The sequence below is a fragment of the Hemitrygon akajei genome, chromosome 5 (genome assembly GCF_048418815.1).
Source record: "Hemitrygon akajei chromosome 5, sHemAka1.3, whole genome shotgun sequence".
NCBI classification, from domain to species: Eukaryota; Metazoa; Chordata; class Chondrichthyes; order Myliobatiformes; family Dasyatidae; genus Hemitrygon; species Hemitrygon akajei.
The window spans coordinates 152,150,801-152,171,157 of NC_133128.1; the positions used below are offsets into that span (position 1 = coordinate 152,150,801).

At 43.4% G+C, this 20,357-nt stretch overlaps 1 protein-coding gene across 3 annotated transcripts in view; it reads right to left on the minus strand.

The window, feature by feature from the left end:
* Window positions 1-16,575: 16,575 nt before the first annotated feature.
* The window catches only part of LOC140728330 (SPATS2-like protein), a 103,194-nt gene continuing 99,412 nt past the window's right edge, over window positions 16,576-20,357 (minus strand). For all 3 annotated transcript variants that reach the window (XM_073046895.1, XM_073046892.1, XM_073046894.1), the window contains exon 12: window positions 16,576-17,531. In XM_073046895.1, coding sequence (XP_072902996.1) covers window positions 17,130-17,531 — 402 coding nt within the window. In that variant the 3' untranslated portion in view covers window positions 16,576-17,129. The remainder of the gene's footprint in view (window positions 17,532-20,357) is intronic.

The following is a 20,357-nucleotide window of genomic DNA, read 5'->3' on the forward strand; positions in this document are numbered from 1 at the left end:
GGAACTTTACAATGCCATCTGGCCTGGGGGGCGGAGTAATGTCAAGGGCCTCTATTCCCTCAAGTTTAGCTTTGACTTTGTTTGTCAATGGGACTGGCATACACCCGCTATATCAAAGAGTAGAGCATCACTCCTGGCCTTAGTTGGATAAGGTACTCTTCTTCTAGTACCCCCAAGGCCTGTGAAACAACTCCAAGTACTTCTCCTGCCACTGACCTTTGTTTAGCAAATCCAACCTTGCAATGAGGTTCATCTTCTCGATGGCATGTCGTCTCAGTAGTGGGGTGAGAAGAGACAACATAGCTGTTTCTCATTTTTATCTTTGAATGTAGTAAACATTCTTTTCGCATTGATTTTACATTTTGCTGGCCCCATGAGCAGTTTCCTTGTTTGGTTTAGTGTAATACATGTTTCCTTCATGAGTCCCGATGAAGAGTCTCAGCCCGAAACGTCGACAGTGCTTCTCCTTATAGAAGCTGCCTGGCCTGCTGTGTTCCACCAGCATTTTGTGTGTGACATGTTTCCTTCACCAGTTTTGTGAACAGACATTCGGGAACAGCTGTGACATTGGCCCCAGTGTGCATGTTGTACTATCTTATTTTGCAACTGAACTGTAGCACACCAGCCTTGTCTACTTGAATCTAGAGCCCCAAGGAAAGCTGTCTCTTCATCTGAATTATGGTCTTCTTTGACCTCCCAAAGAAATGTTCCTGAGTGACACTAGTTTTTATAAAGGCCATGTTACACGAGCAAGGTGCTGGACAAACCCAAGTGCAGTTCACAGGGATGGAGGCAGAGTCAGGAGGTGTTCTTGACGTAGCGAGCGTGGTATCTGTATCCAGGAGCAATGCCAGACTTAGAACTGGCAGTCCTAAGAACCATGAAATGAGGTTACTCACACCGGAGTCGACCAACGAACTGGCAGCTCCTTGTTGTGATCACAGGGTTTTTATCCTGCATTTGGAAGGATAGATTACAGAGCTCCTCTAGGGAGGCTATTTGGGTGGAATTGAGGAATGGGAAAGGTGTAGTAACACTGATAGGAGTGTATTATAGGCCACCTAATGGGGAGCGTGAGTTGGAAGAGCAAATGTGTAAGGAGATAGCAGATATTTGTAGTAAACACAAGGTGGTGATTGTGGGAGATTTTAATTTTCCACACATAGATTGGGAAGCTCATTCTGTAAAAGGGCTGGATGGTTTAGAGTTTGTGAAATGTGTGCAGGATAGCTTTTTGCAACAATACATAGAAGTACCGACTAGAGATGGGGCAGTGTTGGATCTCCTGTTAGGGAATGCGATAGGTCAGCTGACAGATGTATGTGTTGGGGAGCACTTCGGGTCCAGTGATCACAATAGCATTAACTTCAATATAATTATGGAGAAGGACAGGACTGGACCTAGAGTTGAGATTTTTGATTGGAGAAAGGCTAACTTTGAGGAGATGCGCAGGGATTTAGAGAGAGTGGAATGGGTCAAGTTGTTTTATGGGAAGGATGTAATAGAGAAATGGAGGTCATTTAAGGGTGAAATTATGAGGGTACAGAATCTTTATGTTCCTGTTCGGTTGAAAGGAAAGGTTAAAGGTTTGAAAGCGCCATGGTTTTCAAGGGATATTAGAAACTTGGTTCGAAAAAAGAGGGATGTCTACAATAGATATAGGCAGCATGGAGTAAAGGAATTGCTCGAGGAATATAAAGAATGTAAAAGGAAACTTAAGAAAGAGATTAGAAAAGCTAAAAGAAGTTACGAGTTTGGTTTGGCAAATAAGGTGGAAGTAAATCCGAAAGGCTTCTACAGTTATATTAAAAGCAAGAGGATAGTGAGGGATAAAATTGGTCCCTTAGAGAATCAGGGTGGTCAGCTATGTGTGGAGCCGAGGGAGATGGGAGAGATTTTGAACGATTTCTTCTCTTCGGTATTCACTAAGGAGAAGGATATTGAATGGTGTAAGGTGTGGGAAACAAGTAAGGAAGTTATGGAACCTATGACAATTAAAGAGGTGGAAGTACTGGCGCTGTTAAGAAATTTAAAAGTGGATAAATCTCCGGGTCCTGACCGGATATTCCCCAGGACCTTGAGGGAAGTTTGTGTAGAGATAGCAGGAGCTCTGACGGAGATCTTTCAGATGTCATTAGAAACAGGGATTGTGCCGGAGGATTGGCGTATTGCTCATGTGGTTCCATTGTTTAAAAAGGGTTCTAGAAGTAAGCCTGGCAATTATAGACCTGTCAGTTTGACATCAGTGGTGGGTAAATTAATGGAAAGTATTCTTAGAGATAGTATTTATAATTATCTGGATAGACAGGATCTGATTAGGAGTAGCCAGCATGGATTTGTGCGTGGAAGGTCATGTTTGACAAACCTTATTGAATTTTTTGAAGTAGTTACGAGGAATGTTGACAAGGGTAAGGCAGTGGATGTAGTCTATATGGACTTCAGCAAGGCCTTTGACAAAGTTCCACATGGAAGGTTAGTTAAGAAGGTTCAGTCGTTAGGTATTAATGCTGGAGTAATAAAATGGATTCAACAGTGGCTAGATGGGAGATGCCAGAGAGTAGTGGTGGATAATTGTTTATCGGGATGGAGGCCGGTGACTAGCGGGGTGCCTCAGGGATCTGTTTTGGGCCCAATGTTGTTTGTAATATACATAAATGATCTGGATGATGGGGTGGTAAATTGGATTAGTAAGTATGCTGATGATACTAAGGTAGGAGGTGTTGTGGATAATGAGGTGGGTTTTCAAAGCTTGCAGGGAGATTTATGCCGGTTAGAAGAATGGGCTGAACGTTGGCAGATGGAGTTTAATGCTGAGAAGTGTGAGGTTCTACATTTTGGCAGGAATAATCCAAATAGAACATACAGGGTAAATGGTAGGGCATTGAGGAATGCAGTGGAACAGAGAGATCTAGGAATAACAGTGCATAGTTCCCTGAAGGTGGAGTCTCATGTAGATAGGGTGGTGAAGAAGGCTTTTGGAACGCTGGCCTTTATAAATCAGAGCATTGAGTACAGAAGTTGGGATGTAATGTTAAAATTGTACAAGGCATTGGTAAGGCCAAATTTGGAATATTGTGTACAGTTCTGGTCACCGAATTATAGGAAAGATATCAATAAATTAGAGAGAGTGCAGAGACGATTTACTAGGATGTTACCTGGGTTTCAGCACTTAAGTTACAGAGAAAGGTTGAACAAGTTAGGTCTCTATTCATTGGAGCGTAGAAGGTTGAGGGGGGATTTGATCGAGGTATTTAAAATGTTGAGAGGGATAGATAGAGTTGACGTGAATAGGCTGTTTCCATTGAGAGTAGGGGAGATTCAAACGAGAGGACATGATTTGAGAGTTAGGGGGCAAAAGTTTAAGGGAAACACGAGGGGGTATTTCTTTACTCAGAGAGTGATAGCTGTGTGGAATGAGCTTCCTGTAGAAGTAGTAGAGGCCAGTTCAGTTGTGTCATTTAAGGTAAAATTGGATAGGTATATGGATAGGAAAGGAGTGGAGGGTTATGGGCTGAGTGCGGGTAGGTGGGACTAGGTGAGATTAAGAGTTCGGCACGGACTAGGAGGGCCGGAATGGCCTGTTTCCGTGCTGTGATTGTTATATGGTTATATGGTTATTTGCTGATGGAAAGCAGGTGTGTGTAGTTAGTGGAACCTGGGAATGATTGGAAACTAAACGAGGGGATTGAGGCCCAATTCCTGAGGTAAATAGCCAGGTGGGCGATTGCCAGAAGGGACCATGACAGGCCAATTCGATTGGATTGATGGCATTTCACTTCTTTTGCTGGACAGAGCTCTTTGACGTGGGATGGAGACTTTCCGCATCTCCTGCATTTACCTGTTCTTTGTTTCACGTGTCTGGTTTGTTTGAGCTGAGCTTTACAGTCACCTCTTTCTGTAGTCTTCCTGACTGCACCCTGTTTCATCTCATGTACCACATTCTGCTTCTCTGTGAAGTATTCTTTACATTTGTCAGAAAGCCACAATATCTGTTTTGTCACCTATAGAAGTATATTAATGTGCTTACTTTAAACTCTTCTGAAGCCTGAGTGAGATTGCTTACAACTCTAAATATTTCAAAGTGTCTGAACCATCTCTCAAAACCCCCTCATTTAGAGAAATCAAATGCCTTGCGGCTTTATTAGGTAAGTAGATGTAGGTACTTCAGGTATTTACTACAGTTACTATGACCAGGGAGAAGGTGCTCAAAAGCTGAAAGACCTAAAGGTACATAGGTCACCCAGACTAGATGAACTGCACCCTAGGGTTCTGAAAGAGATAGCAGTAGAGATTGTGGTGGCATTAGCAATGATCTTTCAAAAATTATTGAACTCTGGCATGGTGCCAGAGGACTGGAAAATTGCAAATGTTACTCCACTCTTTAAGAAAGGAGGAAGGCAGCAGAAAGGAAATTTTAGACCAGTTAACCTGACATCAGTGCTTGGGAAGATGTTGGAGTTAAGGATGAGGTGATGGTGGCACAGGACAAGATAAAACAAACTCAGCATGGTTTCCTTAAGGGAAAATCTTGTCTGACGAACCTGTTGGAATCCTTTGAGGAGATTACAAGTAGGATAGATAAAGGGGACGCAGTGGATGTTGTATATTTGGACTTTCAGAAGGCCATTCATGAGGTGCCACGTATGAGGCTATTTACCAAGTTAGGAGCCTATGGTATTGCAGGAAAGTTTCTAACATGGTTAGAGCCTTGGCTGATTGGTAGGAGGCAGTGAGTGGGAATAAAAGGATCCTTTTCTGGTTGGCTGTCAGTGACTAGTGGTGTTCGGCAGTGGTTGGTGTTGGGACCGCTTCTTTTTATGCTGTAAATAAATGATTTAGATGATGGAATAGATGGCTTTGCTGCCAAGTTTGCAGATGATACGAAGATTGGTGGAGGGGCAGGTAGTGTTGAGGAAACAGGTAGGATGCAGAAGGACTTAGACAGATTAGGAGAATAGGCAAGAAAGTGGCAAATGAAATACAATGTTGGAAAATGCATGGTCACTAGTAGAAATAAATGTGCAGACTGTTTTCTAAACAGGGAGAAAATCTAAAAATCTGAGATGCGAAGGGATTGGGAGTCCTTGTGCAGAACATCCTAAAGGTTAACTTGCAGGTTGAGTCGGTGGTGAGGAAGGCAAATGCAATGTTAGCATTCATTTCAACAGATCTATAATACAAGAGCAAGGATGTGATGCTTAGGCTTTATAAGGCACCGGTGAGGCATCAGCTTGAGTATTGTGAGCAGTTTTGGGCTCCTCATAGAAGAAAAGATGTGCTGGTGTTGGGGAAGGTCCAATGGAGGTTCACAAGGATGATTCCGGGAATGAAAGGGTTATCATACGAGGAACGTTTGATAGCTCTAGGTCTGTACTCACTGGAATTTAGAAGGATGGGGGGGAGGGGAATCTCATTGAAACCTTTCAGTTGTTGAAAGCTCTAAACAGAGTAGATGTGGAAAGGATGTTTCCCATGGTGGGAGAGTCTAGGACAAGAGGGCACAGCCTCAGGATAGAGGGGTGCCCTTTAAAAACAGAGATGAGGAGAAACTTCTTTAGCCAAAGGGCAGTGAATTTATGGAATTTGTTGCCATGTGCAGCTGTGGAGGCCAGGTTGTTGGGTGTATTTAAGGCAGAGATTGATAGGTTCTTGATTGGACATGGCATTAAAGCCATTCAATCATGACTGTTCCTTTCACCCCTCCTCACCCCCTTTTCTCGGCCTTCCCCTATAACCTTTGATGCTGTGTCTAATCCAGAACCTATCTATTCCATCATCTAAATCATTTATTTACAGCATAAAAAGAAGTGGTCCCAACACAAACCCCTGCAGAACACCACTAGTCACTGTCAGCCAACCAGAAAAGGATCCTTTTATTCCCACTCGCTCCCTCCTACTAATCAGCCAAAGCTCTAACCATGTTAGTAACTTTCCCGTAATACTATGCGCTCTAAACTTGGTAAGCAGCCTCATGTGTGGCACCTTGTCAAAGGCCTTCTGAAAGTCCAAATATACAACATCCACTACATCCCCTTTAACTATCCTACTTGTAATCTTCTCAAAGAATTCGAACATTTTCGTCAGGCAGGATTTTCCCTGATGGAAACTATGCTGACTTTGTACTATCTTACACTGTGTCACCAAGTACTCCATCACCTCATCCTTAACAATTGACCTTAACATCCTCCCAACCACTGAGGTCAGGCTAACTGGTTTATGATATCCTTTCAACTGCCTTCTTCCTTTCTTAAAGAGTGGAGTGACATTTGCAATGTTCCAGTCCTCTGGCACCATGCCAATGATTTTTGAAAGATCATTTCCAATGCCACCACAATCTCTACTGCTACCTCTTTCAGAACCCTAGGGTGCAGTTCATCTAGTCTGGGTGACCTATGTACCTTTAGGTCTTTCAGCTTTCTAAGCACTTTTTCTCTTGTAACAGTAACTACACCCACTTCTCTTCCTTCTTACACTACAACATCAGGCATGCTGATTGTGACTTCCACAGTAAAGACTGACATTATGATCACTGTCTCCTAAGGGTTTCTTTACTTTAAGCTCCCTAATCAAATCTGATTCATTACTTTGCTGTTTGCCCTCTATATCAGTGATCTGGATCAGCAAATTTTTGGAGGACACCAAGATTTGGGGTGGAGCGGACAGCATGGAAGGCTATCATGGCTTAAAGTGGGATCTGAACCAGCTGAAAAAATGGACTGAAAACTGGCAGATGGAATTTAATGCAGACAAACGCAGGTGTTGTACTTTGGTAAGAACAATCAAAGTAGGTCTTACACCGTGAATGGTAGGGCACTGAGGAGTGTTGTAGAACACAGGTCCATAATTTGAAAAAGGATCTAGTGCTTTCCCAGCGTATATGACAAATAAACTCTTCTCAGGCTTCTTGATTTTAACTGACGTTTCAATGACAAACTCCGCCATCTTCATCAGGGATGATGCCTAGGCACGTCTAGTCTGCTGTTATATATATTCCCATTATCCATCCCTCCTGATCGGTTGGTCCTCAACCAATCAAGTTTCCACTGTCCCACCTTGTTAACATTCAAATTTCAGTTCGTACTGAGAGCAAGATCTTCACCTTTGTTAAAATTATTTTTCTCTAGTCTTATTTCAATTGCTTCCTTCACCTGCTGATCCCAAAAGCCACTGGCGCTACACAGTGGTTTTGCGCCGCCAAATGAACATTGCTAATGCGATGTTCTGCTACCACCGATTTCTCTGCGTAACCCAAACAGGCACACCTCCAATGGGCCTTGATGTAGGTTTCCACTGTGCGCACTGTCTGGCCGATATACGCTGCTCCACATTCACAGGGAATCCTGTAAACGCCAGCTGTCCTGAGTCACAGGTCAGCTTTGACCCGGATAAGCTGGGACTTGAGCTTTCTTAATGATTTGGGGGATGATATTAATCTGGTACTTCTTCAAGATCCTGGCAATCCTTCCATGGAAATACAGGGAAGACAGGTGGTAGTGATGGGTACCCCTTCATTGTTGGGTTTCCCGGTTTTTCCATTGGTTCTTTTAAGGGCCCGATTGATTTCCTTCGCCTTGTAGCCATTCTGGAGGAATGTTGTGCATAATCATTTTATTTCCTCACGGTGACTCTCCAGGTCCAAAATAGTTTTCACACAGTTAATCAAAGTAGAAAGAACCGCTCTATATTGGGAGGCATGATGGTGGCTGTTATTGTTGAAGTTTAAGTCTGTGTGAATGGGCTTCTGATAGACACCATGTCTGAGGCTACTGTCCAGTTTCCGTCATATTAGAATGTACAGGAGTGGGAGGCAACCATTCTTCTCCATCTCCATTGAAATTGAATGTTTGCCTGTACACCATTCAGATGGCTGTGGATCTGTTGGTTTACCTGGAGTCCATGAGGCCACACTACAAAGGTGTCATCGACGTATTTGAAGAAGCATTTGTGTAAGGACGATGAACTCAGAACCCTCTCCTCAAAATCCTCCATGTAGCGATTACCAATAGCCGGTGACAAGGGTGATCCCATGGCCACTCCATCCATCTGTTCATAGTATATAGAGAAATTACATCGATGTGGTACCCTATCAAACCTTGGCCACTGGAGGAACAAGCTGACCTTAATGGGAACTCACGTGAACAGGGACATCACTTTGAAACTGACATTATGCCGTCCAGGGTCATCTGGATGTAGGTTATCATTTTTACGAAGCTGGTCGAATTTGTGATGTGACGCTCACAGCGCCAACAAAGGGAGACAGAATGGTCGTTAAATACTCAGCAGGGTAGTAAGTTGGAGAATTTATCACACTGATGATAAGCCTCATGGGGGAACCTCCCTTGTGTACATCAAGGAGCCCGTAAAGTCTTGGTGGTATTGGTGCCTCGAGGTAGAAGTGTCTTGCATATCCCTGCTGACAGTCTGTATTTCTTCTGTAAGGCAGAGTTCATCCTTGCAATCGAGTCTGTGGGATTCCACTGTAGAACTCTATAGGGGGAATCATCCAGAATCTGAAAGACTTTCCTGTGGTATTCCTCCGAGGACATCAGGATCATTGCATTTTGGTTGTCCGTTGGTAAAATCATGATGGCTGGTTTTCGCAGCACTGCTTGGAAGGCCAGTCACTTTCCTTTTGTAATGTTCAGTTTCAGCAAATCGGCTCTTTTGAGGGCCATGCAGACCTTTTTCCCTACCTTCTCCAAGGTGTCCAGTGGTAGCTTCCAGACTGCTTGCTTCACTCTGCCAATGTCTTCTTGATAAGGTGTAGCTCTGGGGACTGGAGCGAAGTTTGGCCCCTTGGGGAGGACCAATCTATTCACCTTGTTGATACTTTGCCCAGTTTGATTGATGACAATCCTTCTGGGTCCAAAGGTGCTAAACTTGGCTTTGGGAAATCCAGCACCAACTTAATTTCCCAGTTTACATGCATATTGAAATTCCCCCTTGACCATCATAACATTGTCCTTTTTACTTGAACTTTTCTATCTCCGATTGTAATTTGTACCACACATCCTGGCTATCGTTCAGAGGGCTATATATAATTACCACCTGGGTCTTTTTACCATAGCAATTTCTCAACTCTATTCACAAGGATTCCACATCTTCTGATGCTATGTCACTTCTTTCTAAGTATTTGATTTCATTTTTCACTAACAGAGTCACCCCACCCTCTCTGCACATCTGCCTGTCCTGTGGAAAGCAGCCAGTGAGTGAGTGGGCCAGTGAAGAAGTAGAGATTTGAGGCTTTGACTCGAGAGGCTTCGACAAGAGGCTGAGGACGAGCTTCACTACAAGTGAGGTAAGGCTGGGTAAGTTCCTTTCAAAGGAGAAAGTTTCAGAAGTTGAGGCAAGTATTGGGTAGGTCATGGCAGCTGAAATCAGCCCCGTGGTTTGTTCATCCTGCAGCATGTGAGAAATCAGGGATACTTCCAGTGTCCCTGACGACTATGTGTGCAGGAAGTGTGTCCAACTGCAGCTTCTGGCAGACCGCATTGAGCGTCTGGAGCTGCGATTGGATTCATACTGGAGCATCCGTGATGCTGAGAAAGTCATGAATAGCACGTTCAGTGAGTTGGTCACACCGCAGGTAAAGGCTATACAGGCAGAAAGGGAAGGGGTGGCCACTAGACAGCGTAGCAGTATGCAGGTAGTGCAGGAGTCCCCTGGGGTCATCTCCCTCCTAAACAGATATACTGTTTTGGATACTGTTGGGGGAGATGCCTCATCAGGGGAAGGCAGCAACAGCCGAGTTCATTGCACCATGGGTGGCTCTGCGGCACAGGAGGGAAAAGGAGTGGGAGAGCTATAGTGATAGGGGATTCGATTGTAAGGGGAATAGATAGGCGTTTCTGTGGCCGCAAACGAGACTCCAGGATGGTATGTTCCTCCCTGGTGCAAGTGTCAAGGATATCTCTGAGCAGCTGCAGGACATTCTGGAGTGGGAAGTGAACAGCCAGTGGTCGTGGTGCACATAGGTACTAACGATATAGGTAAAAAACGGATGAGGTCCTACAAGGTGAATTTAGGGAGTTAGGAGATAAACTAAAAAGTAGGACCACAAAGGTAATAATCTCTGGATTACTACCAGTGCCACGTGCTAGTCAGAGTAGAAATAGGAGGATATTTCAGATGAATACGTGGCTTGAAAAATGGTGCAAGGGGGAGGGATTCAAATTTCTGGGGCATTGGAACCAGTTCAGGGGGAGGTGGGACCGGTATAAACAGGACGGTCTGCACCTGGGCTGGACTGGAACCAATGTTTGCTACTGCTGTTCAGGAGGCTTTAAACTAATGTGGCAGGGGGATGGGAACAAGTGCAGAGAGACAGAGGGGTGTAAAATGAGGGTAGAAGCAAAAAGTAGTAAGGTGAAAAGTAAAAGTGGCAGGCAGGCAAATCCAGGACAAAAAGCAAAAAAGGCCACTTTTCAACGTAATTGTATAAGGCCTAAGAATGTTGTAAAAACAAGCCTGGAGGCTTTGTGTGTCAATGCGAGGAACATTCGTAACAAGGTGGATGAATTGAATGTGCAGATAGTTATTAATGAATATGATATAGTTGGGATCACAGAGACATGGCTCCAGGGTGACCAAGGATGGGAGCTCAACATCCAGGGATATTCAATATTTAGGAGGGATAGACAGGAAAGAAAAGGAGGTGGGGTAGCATTGCTGGTTAGAGAGGAGATTAATGCAATAGAAAGGAAGGACATTAGCCTGGAGGATGTGGAATCGATAAGGGTAGAGCTGCATAACACTAAGGGGCAGAAAACGCTGGTGGGAGTTGTGTACAGGCTACCTAACAGTAGTAGTGAGGTTGGGGATGGCATTAAACAGGAAATTAGAAACGCGTGCAATAAAGGAACAGCAGTTATGATGGGTGACTTCAATCTACATATAGATTGGGTGAACCAAATTGGTAAGGGTGCTGAGGAAGAGGATTTCTTGGAATGTATGCGGGATGGTTTTCTGAACCAACACGTCGAGGAACCAACTAGAGAGCAGGCCATTCTAGACTGGGTATTGAGCAATGAGGAAGGGTTAGTTAGCAATCTTGTCGTGCAAGGCCCCTTGGGTAAGAGTGACCATAATATGGTGGAATTCTTCTATAAGATGGAGAGTGACATAGTTAATTCAGAAACAAAGGTTCTGAACTTAAAGAAGGGTAACTTTGAAGGTATGAGACGTGAATTAGCTAAGATAGACTGGCAAATGATACTTAAAGGGTTGACGGTGGATATGCAATGACAAGCATTTAAAGATTGCATGGATGAACTACAACAATTGTTCATCCCAGTTTGGCAAAAGAATAAACCAGGGAAGGTAGTGCACCCGTGGCTGACAAGGGAAATTAGGGATAGTATCAAGTCCAAAGAAGAAACATATAAATTAGCCAGAAAAAGCGGCACACCTGAGGACTGGGAGAAATTCAGAGACCAGCAGAGGAGGACAAAGGGCTTAATTAGGAAAGGGAAAAAAGATTATGAGAGAAAGCTGGCAGGGAACATAAAAACTGACTGTAAAAGCTTTTATAGATACGTGAAAAGAAAAAGATTGGTCAAGACAAATGTAGGTCCTTTACAGTCAGAAACAGGTGAATTGATCATAGAGAACAAAGACATGGCAGACCAATTGAATAACTACTTTGGTTCTGTCTTCACTAAGGAGGACATAAATAATCTTCCAGAAATAGTAAGGGACCGAAGGCCTAATGAGATGGAGGAACTGAGGGAAATACATGTTAGTAGAGAAATGGTGTTAGGTAAATTGAAGGGATTAAAGGCAGATAAATCCCCAGGGCCAGATGGTCTGCATCCCAGCGTGCTTAAGGAAGTAGCCCAAGAAATAGTGGATGCATTAGTGATAATTTTTCAAAACTCCTTAGATTCTGGATTAGTTCCTGAGGATTGGAGGGTGGCTAATGTAACCCCACTTTTTAAAAAAGGAGGGAGAGAGAAACCGGGGAATTATAGACCGGTGAGTCTGACATCGGTGGTGGGGAAAATGCTAGAGTCGGTTATCAATGATGTGATAACAGCACATTTGGAAAGAGGTGAAATCATCGGACAAAGTCAGCATGGATTTGTGAAAGGAAAATCATGTCTGACGAATCATATAGAATTTTTTGAAGATGTAACTAGTAGAGTGGATAGGGGAGAGCCAGTGAATGTGGTATATTTAGATTTTCAAAAGGCTTTTGACAAGGTCCCACACAGGAGATTAGTGTGCAAACTTAAAGGACATGGTATTGGGGGTATGTTATTGATGTGGATAGAGAATTGGTTGGCAGACAGGAAGCAAAGAGTGGGAGTAAATGGGACCTTTTCAGAATGGCAGGCAGTGACTAGTGGGGTACCGCAAGGCTCAGTGCTGGGACCCCAGTTGTTTACAATATATGTTAATGATTTAGACGAGGGAATTAAATGCAGCATCTCCAAGTTTGCGGATGACACGAAGCTGGGCGGCGGTGTTAGCTGTGAGGAGGATGCTAAGAGGATGCAGGGTGACTTGGATAGGTTAAGTGAGTGGGCAAATTCATGGCAGATGCAATTTAATGTGGATAAATGTGAGGTTATCCACTTTGGTTGCAAGAACAGGAAAACAGATTATTATCTGAATGGTGGCTGATTAGGAAAAGGGGAGATGCAACGAGACCTGGGTGTCATTGTACACCAGTCATTGAAGGTGGGCATGCAGGTACAGCAGGCGGTGAAAAAGGCAAATGGTATGTTGGCATTCATAGCAAAAGCATTTGAGTACAGGAGCAGGGAGGTTCTACTGCAGTTGTACAAGGCCTTGATGAGACCGCACCTAGGATATTGTGTGCAGTTTTGGTCCCCTAATCTGAGGAAAGACATTCTTGCCATAGAGGGAGTACAAAGAAGGTTCACCAGATTGATTCCTGGGATGGCAGGACTTTCATATGAAGAAAGACTGGATCGACTAGGCTTAGACTCACTGGAATTTAGAAGATTGAGGGGGGATCTTATTGAAATGTATAAAATTCTAAAGGGATTGGACAGGCTAGATGCAGGAAGATTGTTTCCGATGTTGGGGAAGTCCAGAACGAGGGGTCACAGTTTAAGGATAAAGGGGAAGCCTTTTAGGACCGAGATGAGGAAAAACTTCTTCACACAGAGAGTGGTGAATCTGTGGAATTCTCTGCCACAGGAAACAGTTGAGGCCAGTTCATTGGCTATATTTAAGAGGAAGTTAGATATGGCCCTTGTGTCTAAAGGGATCGGGGGTATGGAGAGAAAGCAGGTACAGGGTTTTGAGTTGGATGATCAGCCATGATCATACTGAATGGCGGTGCAGGCTCGAAGGGCTGAATAGCCTACTCCTGCACCTATTTTCTATGTTTCTATGTTTCTATGTTTCAAAATGATGTGTACCCTTGAATGTTAAACTCCCAGTTGTGATCCCCTTTCAATCACAATTCTGTGATGCCCACAATGTCACACTTTCCAATTTCTAACTGCACTACAAGACCATCGAACTTTTTTCATATAAGAGGGGTGATTGATAAGTTTGTGGTCTAAGGTTGAAGGAGTCAATTTTAGAAAACCTAGCACATTAATTTTTCACCATAGTCCCCTCCTACATTTACACACTTAGTCCAGCGGTCGTGGAGCATATGGATCTTAGACCTCCAGAAAGTGTCTACAGCAGGGGTAATGGATAAGTTTGTGGCCTAAAGTAGAACGAGATGAGTTATACAGCTCTTGTTACAGGCACATGCAGTTCAACTCTTTGAGTGATTATGCAGACAGTTTGAAGTTAATAACTCATCAGTTAATAATTCATCGGGGTGATTGATAAGTTCATGGCCTAAAGAAGAAGGAGTTGAGTTATTAACTTCAAACTTTTTGCATCATCACTCAAAGAGTTGACCTGCATGTGCATGTAACGAGAGCTGTATAACTCCTCCTTCTACCTTAGGCCACAAACTTATCAATCACCCCTGCTGTAGACACTTTCCGGAGGTCCAAGATCCATATGCTCCACGACCGCTGGACTAAGTGTGTAAATGTAGGGGGGGACTATGTTGAAAAATAAATGTGCTAGATTTTCTAAAATTGACTCCTTCTACCTTAGGCCACGAACTTATAAATCACCCCTCGTACTGCGTGCATTCAAATATAACACCTTCAGCTCTGTATTCACCACCGTACTTTTCAATTTTTCCTCCATGTTGCCTGAACTCTTAACTTTTACCCCATTCTATATTGTTGTCTTATTCTTTTGGAAACTTCAGTAGCATCTCCTTTCCTTTGGCTTTATCTGTACTTTTCCAACCTGCTGAACCTGCCCCTCCCAACCTTCTATTTAGAATTAAACCTTATCTACAGCCCTAGTTTTGGTGTTCCACCATGACGCTAGCCGCAGTATGGAATGGAACCTGTCCCAACTTAGCATATCCCTCCATCCCCAATACTGGTGCTAATGTCCTATGAATTCAAACCCACTTCTCCACACCAATATTTAAGCCATGCATTTAGTTCACCATTGTCAAAAACAGTTACTACCCCTCAACCATCAGGCTCTTAAACAAAAGAGGATGACTACTCTCATACCATTTCTAGTCTTTCCACAGCCAGTGATATCACTTTAGGTTCTCTTAATCTCATCATTTCATGCATTCATTTTTATTGCTATTTATTTATATTCATATTTGCTCAGTTTGTTGTTCATTGATCCTGTTTACAGTTACTGTAGTATAGATTTGCTGAGTATGCCCACAGGAAAAAGAATCTCAGGGTTGTATCTGTTGATATGTATGTACTCTGATCATGTATTTTACTTGAACTTTGAACTTTAGTTCTTAGGTTTTACTTATCCTGTGTCAATTCTCACATGGCTCAGGTAATGATCCAGAGATTATTACCTTCTGGTTCTGTTTTAATTTAGCTGCTCAAATTCCCTCAGAGGAACCTCTTTCCTTGTTCTTCCTAAGTTGCTGGTACCCACATGGATCATGGCAACTGGATCCTTCCCCTCCCACTCCAAATTTCTCCGCAGGTCAGAGGAGAAGTCCCTTACCCGGACACCAGGCAGACAACATAGTCTTCGGGAATCTTGATCCTTGTGACAGAGAACTGTGTTCATCTCCATGACTATACTATCCCCATTACCTGTTGCACAAGCTCAAGGGCTGAAGCTCCTCGAGCACTACCCCTTGAATCCCCCTCCCTGCCTCACTCGCAGTCATGCCCTCTTGTCTCTGGTCACACAGAGTATTCGAGTGCTCAGCCACAAAATTGTACTTTTGCAAGAGGGGAAAAAGTAAACCAAAATTGCGAACCACATTGTACCCATTGCCAAATTTGGAATTCCCAGCTTTGACACTGGGTGGAGCAATTGACTGTTACTTGGAGCACTGTGCCCTGCCGTTGGACTTCGTTGGGACTTAACGTACATGAATAAGGTGCTGTGGTGATTGATCACTGCTAAACTACAAATTGGAGGATTTAGAGTCGTGGAGCACAAAAGCACAGACATAGGCCTTTTGGCCCATCTAGTCCATGCCAACTCAGTCTTCTGCCTCATCACATCTGTCTACACCCAGCTGCAGCCCTCCATAACCCTCTCATTCCCCTGTACCTATCAAAACTTCTCTTAAATGTTACAATTGAATCCACATCTTCCACTTTCACTGACAACTCATTCAAAACTCACACCACCCTCTATGAAGAAGCTTCCCTTCAGATTCCCCATTTAATATTTCGGCTCTCACTCTAAATTTATAACCTGTAATTCTAATCTAGATGCAGCAAACATCTTATTGCACTGTATTGGGTTAGCTTTTCCCATTAGCTTCCTGGGAGGAATGACTGAGAAAAAGTTGACTTAATTCAGAAGTTTATGGGAGTATTGAGCAACTTGGAACTGGCCAGGAAATTTCCCCTGGTGTTTTAATAGACACAGGGGCCAACATTCTGCAGTCAACAGTGAAGTGATGGTGTCTGCTGCTGATCTCGGTTAAAGCTGTCCCGGAGGATCCAGTCATCTTCTCATTTAGATCTCCTCCATTCTGATGATATTTACTCTGGGAAATCACTTCACAGGAATGTATGGTCTCCCACATCAGTGATGTCATTAAAGAGACTGAGCAGCCAATTATATTGACGAACACACCAAATACTGGAGGAACTTATCAGGTCAGGCAGCATCTATGCAGGGAAATATGTGATGCTTTGGGTTGAGACCTTTCATTTGGACTGATGGACTGGATATCTCTGGATCCCACCTGATGCACTTTTAAACACCACTACTTTGTGTGTTGTCCCAGACTCCAGCATATGCAATCCCTTATGTATACAATCATGTTAATTTTCAAATACAATAAACCAGATGTTTGATATAACAAAGCTTTTGTTAATATTTTAAACATATTACAAAACAGGATTTAAAGATGAATATGGAATCTAAAATATTATTAATAAGTTAAAAAATAAATTTAAATTCCATTATGGTTCTGTGAATTCTAATCCACACAGACAAAAGTAGAGATTGTATTTGAATGAGAGATGTCAAGCAGTAATCATGAAACATAGAACACATTATTTTAAAGTATTATTATTAAATTTTATTAAGTATTTAAGTGTTATTAATAATAAATCTGGTGAATGATTATTTTGTTAAAGGGGCACTTTCAGCAAAAGGAGATGCTTAAAAACTTTATTAGTCATTTCACAAATGGCATAATTTTCAAAGAGATAACATTGCACAGATATCCTTTAAGAACAGGTTGAGCATAAAACTCATCATTTATGATTTTATTTATTGATATACAGCCTTTTGGCTCTACCACATGACAACACATCTTACCCTACTGCCCAACCCCCAAAATAAAAGTCACGTATGTGATCATTTCTTTTCTCAGCAAAATGGTTGCGGTTTACCTTCATGCTCTAACATTGTCATTTCCAGCAAGTTTAAAAACAGTTTCCTTTACAAATGGAATATATGGCCAATTTCAGCAAAATGTGCTCATTTTCACAAGGTCCTTTATCTGAGACAAGAAAATATAAAATTAAAAATAATCATTTTTTTCAATTTAAATTTACCAGAATTGTATGAAGGTAAATCACAAAAGAACTTAATCCTAGAAAGAATGTAATTCAATTAAATTAGGCTACTACAGTCATTCTATTAGGTATGGACAATACTTTGGTATCAACAGGTATCTCTTGTTTTATAGGGCATGACCTATACTGAGAAACACTTTTGCTGAAAACTGCAGACACAGGAGTATTTAGTTCAGGGGGTCTTGATTGCGAATTGATTTTAGTTGGTGGAACAGGACTATTCGAATTTGTCGTTAGCAGCTTGCCGGTGTCATGAGTTTGTCCCTGATGCCCAGACTTGCTGTTCTGATGCTGACTTTTATAACCTTCCTGAGGAGGCCCTTTCCTGCCCCGATCCCTACCATCTTCAGATTTTCCTGGGAAACTGCTTCCACTGAGCCTTTGACCTTGTGCTCGAGGGTAGAAGCTTCGTCTTTGATTCGATGGGCCATTACGCTGATTGTTCTATGAGAAAGAATGAACAGTAGGCTCAGAAATTATTTCAACAAAAAATTAGAAACAGTCCTCTAATTCGGTTGGTGAAATTGGAACAAGTGAGGCATTTGCAGTTTATCATACGTACACAACGCTGGAAGAACTCGGCAGGTCAGGCAACATCGGTGAGAAAAGAGTAGCCAACATTTCGGGCCGAGACCCTTCATCAGGAATGGGGGGGGGGGGAGAAGAGAGGGCCGAAGCCCAGTAATAGAGATGGGGAGGGGGAAGGGCTAGAGGCGCCAGGTGGAGAACCAATCAGAGGAAGGATAAGGGGGGAGGGGATAAGCATGAAAGAACTGTAGAGACAAAGGAGCAGAAAGTTGAAAGGGGAGACGGGCAGAGAGGGACCTAGGATGGGGGGGAGGGAATTACTGGAAATTGGAAAATTCTAAGTTCATACCACCAGGCTGGAGACTACCCAGACGGTAGATGTGGTGTTGCTCCTTCAACCTGAGTTTGGCCTCATCATGGCAGTAGAGGAGGCCATGTATGGACATATCTAGATGGGAATGACAGGCAGAGTTGAAGTAGGTGGCAACTGGGAGATCCTGTCTGTTGTGGCAGACGGAGCGGAGGTGCTCGATGAAGCGGTCCCCCAATCTGCGTCGGGTCTCGCCGATGTAGAGGAGGCCGCACCGGGAGCACCGGATGCAGTTTATCATGATGCGTAAAACACAAAACTGTCATGAAACTTGTTGCATGGCAGCAGTACAATGCAAGTCTTTACAAAATAATACAGAAGATGAATAACAATGTAATGCTCATGGGTTCGTGGACCATTTAAAAATATGATCGCGCAGGGGAAGGAACTGTCCTTAAACTGTTGACTGTGAACCTTCAGGCTCCTGTACCACCTCCCCATTGGTAGTAACACAAAGAAGGCGTGTCCGGGACGTGAGGGTGTTTAATAATGGATGGCACCTTCCTGAGGCATTGCCTTTTGAAGATGTCCTTGGTGGTGGGGAGGGTTGTGCCTGTGATGGAACCCGCTGAGTCTACAACCCTCTGTAGCCTCTTGTGATCCTGGGCATTGGAGACTGCATAAGAAGCTTCATAAGCTAGGATAGAGAAGAAAAGAGCAGGGAGGTTGTGGTACAATGTGAAACAATAGTCAGACTATTATCTACAGTCTGGTTACCACACTACAGGAAGAATGTGATTGCACAGGAGAGGTGCTGAGGAGATTTATTTACTTAGAGACACGGCATGGAATAGACTCTCCCAGCTCAACAAGCCGTATTGCTCAGTGAGCCAACTATTTAACCCTAGCCTAGTCACATGACGATTCATAATGACTAATTAACCTACCAAACCGGATGTCTTTGGAATGTGGGAGGAAACTGGAGCATCCAGAGCAATCCCACGTGCTCACAGGAAGGACATGCAAACTTCTTGCAGATGGTGTTGGAACTGAACTCTGAAGTCTGATGCCCTGAGCTGTGATAGTGGTGTGCTAGTTGCTTTGCCTCCGTTGGCGCCTCAATATTCCGGAGCGATCCTGAGAAGATTCACCCGTGACTGGGAGGTTGCTTCACCAAGCAAAAAGGTGGGATCTCCCAGTGGCTAACCAATTTGATTCCACTTTCCCATTTCCATTCTGATATGTCAGTCCATGGCACCCTCTACTGCGTCAGTGAGACCGCATGCAGGTTGGAGGAGAAACGCCTTATACTCCGTCTGAGTAGCCTCCAACCTGATGGCATGAACATTAATTTCCTGAACCTCCGGTAATGGTACACCCCTTCACCATTTCCATTCCCATTTCCCTCTCTCACCTAACTTCCTCGCCTCCCTCTGGTGCTCTTCTCTCTTCCCTTTCAACTCCCTCTGGTGCTCATTCCCTTTCTGTCCTCTCCTATCAGATCTCCCTTCCTCCAGCCCTTTATCTCTTTCACCAATCAACTTCCCAGCTCTTCACTTCACCCCTCCCCCTCCTGGTTTCACTTATCACCTACAACCTTGTATTTCTTCCTCCTATCCCCACACCTTTTTACTCTGACTTCTAATCTTTTTTCTCCTGTCCGGAAGAAGGATCTTGGCCCGAAACATCAACTGTTTACTCTTTTCTGTAGATGCTGCCTGGCCTGTTGAGTCATGGAATGGAATATGCATTTTTTGAGAATTATGAAAAAGGCCATAAATTACATAAATTTTGGCCACTATCTGAGCTTTTATTTCTGATTTCAAGCTCCACTCTACTCAGCTGTGCTTCATACTTCCGCAATTGCCTTTATTTCAGTTAGACACAAGTTTTTGGCTTAAGCTTTTCACTCAGAGCCTGATGAAGGGTCTTGGCATGAAACTTCAGCTGTTTAATTATTTCCATAGATACTGCCTGGCCTGCTGAGTTCCTCCAGCATTTTGTGGGTGTTACTTGGATTTCCAGCATCTGCAGATTCTCTCTTGATTATCGTGAGGATGTTGCCTGGGATGGAATGTTTGAGTTCTAAGGAGAGACTGACTAGGCTAGGCTTGTTTCCCTTGGGGTAGAGCAGGTTGAGGGATAACTTGACAGAGGTATGCAACATTCTGAGGGACAAATATAAGGGAGGAAAATCCCCCATAGCAGTGGTATCCAAAAGAGGGAATGGGTTTAGGGTAAGAGATTTAGAAAGAAAGTGAGTATGTGGTTAAGATACAGAGACGCTGCCTACATGGTGGGAGGAATCAGGTACACTCACAATATTTTAAAAAAATATCTACCCAAATACCTGAGTTGTATAGAAGCTATGGACTAAGAGCTGGTAAATGGGATTAGCATCAATAGATAGTTGGTAGTAACATGTATTGGGG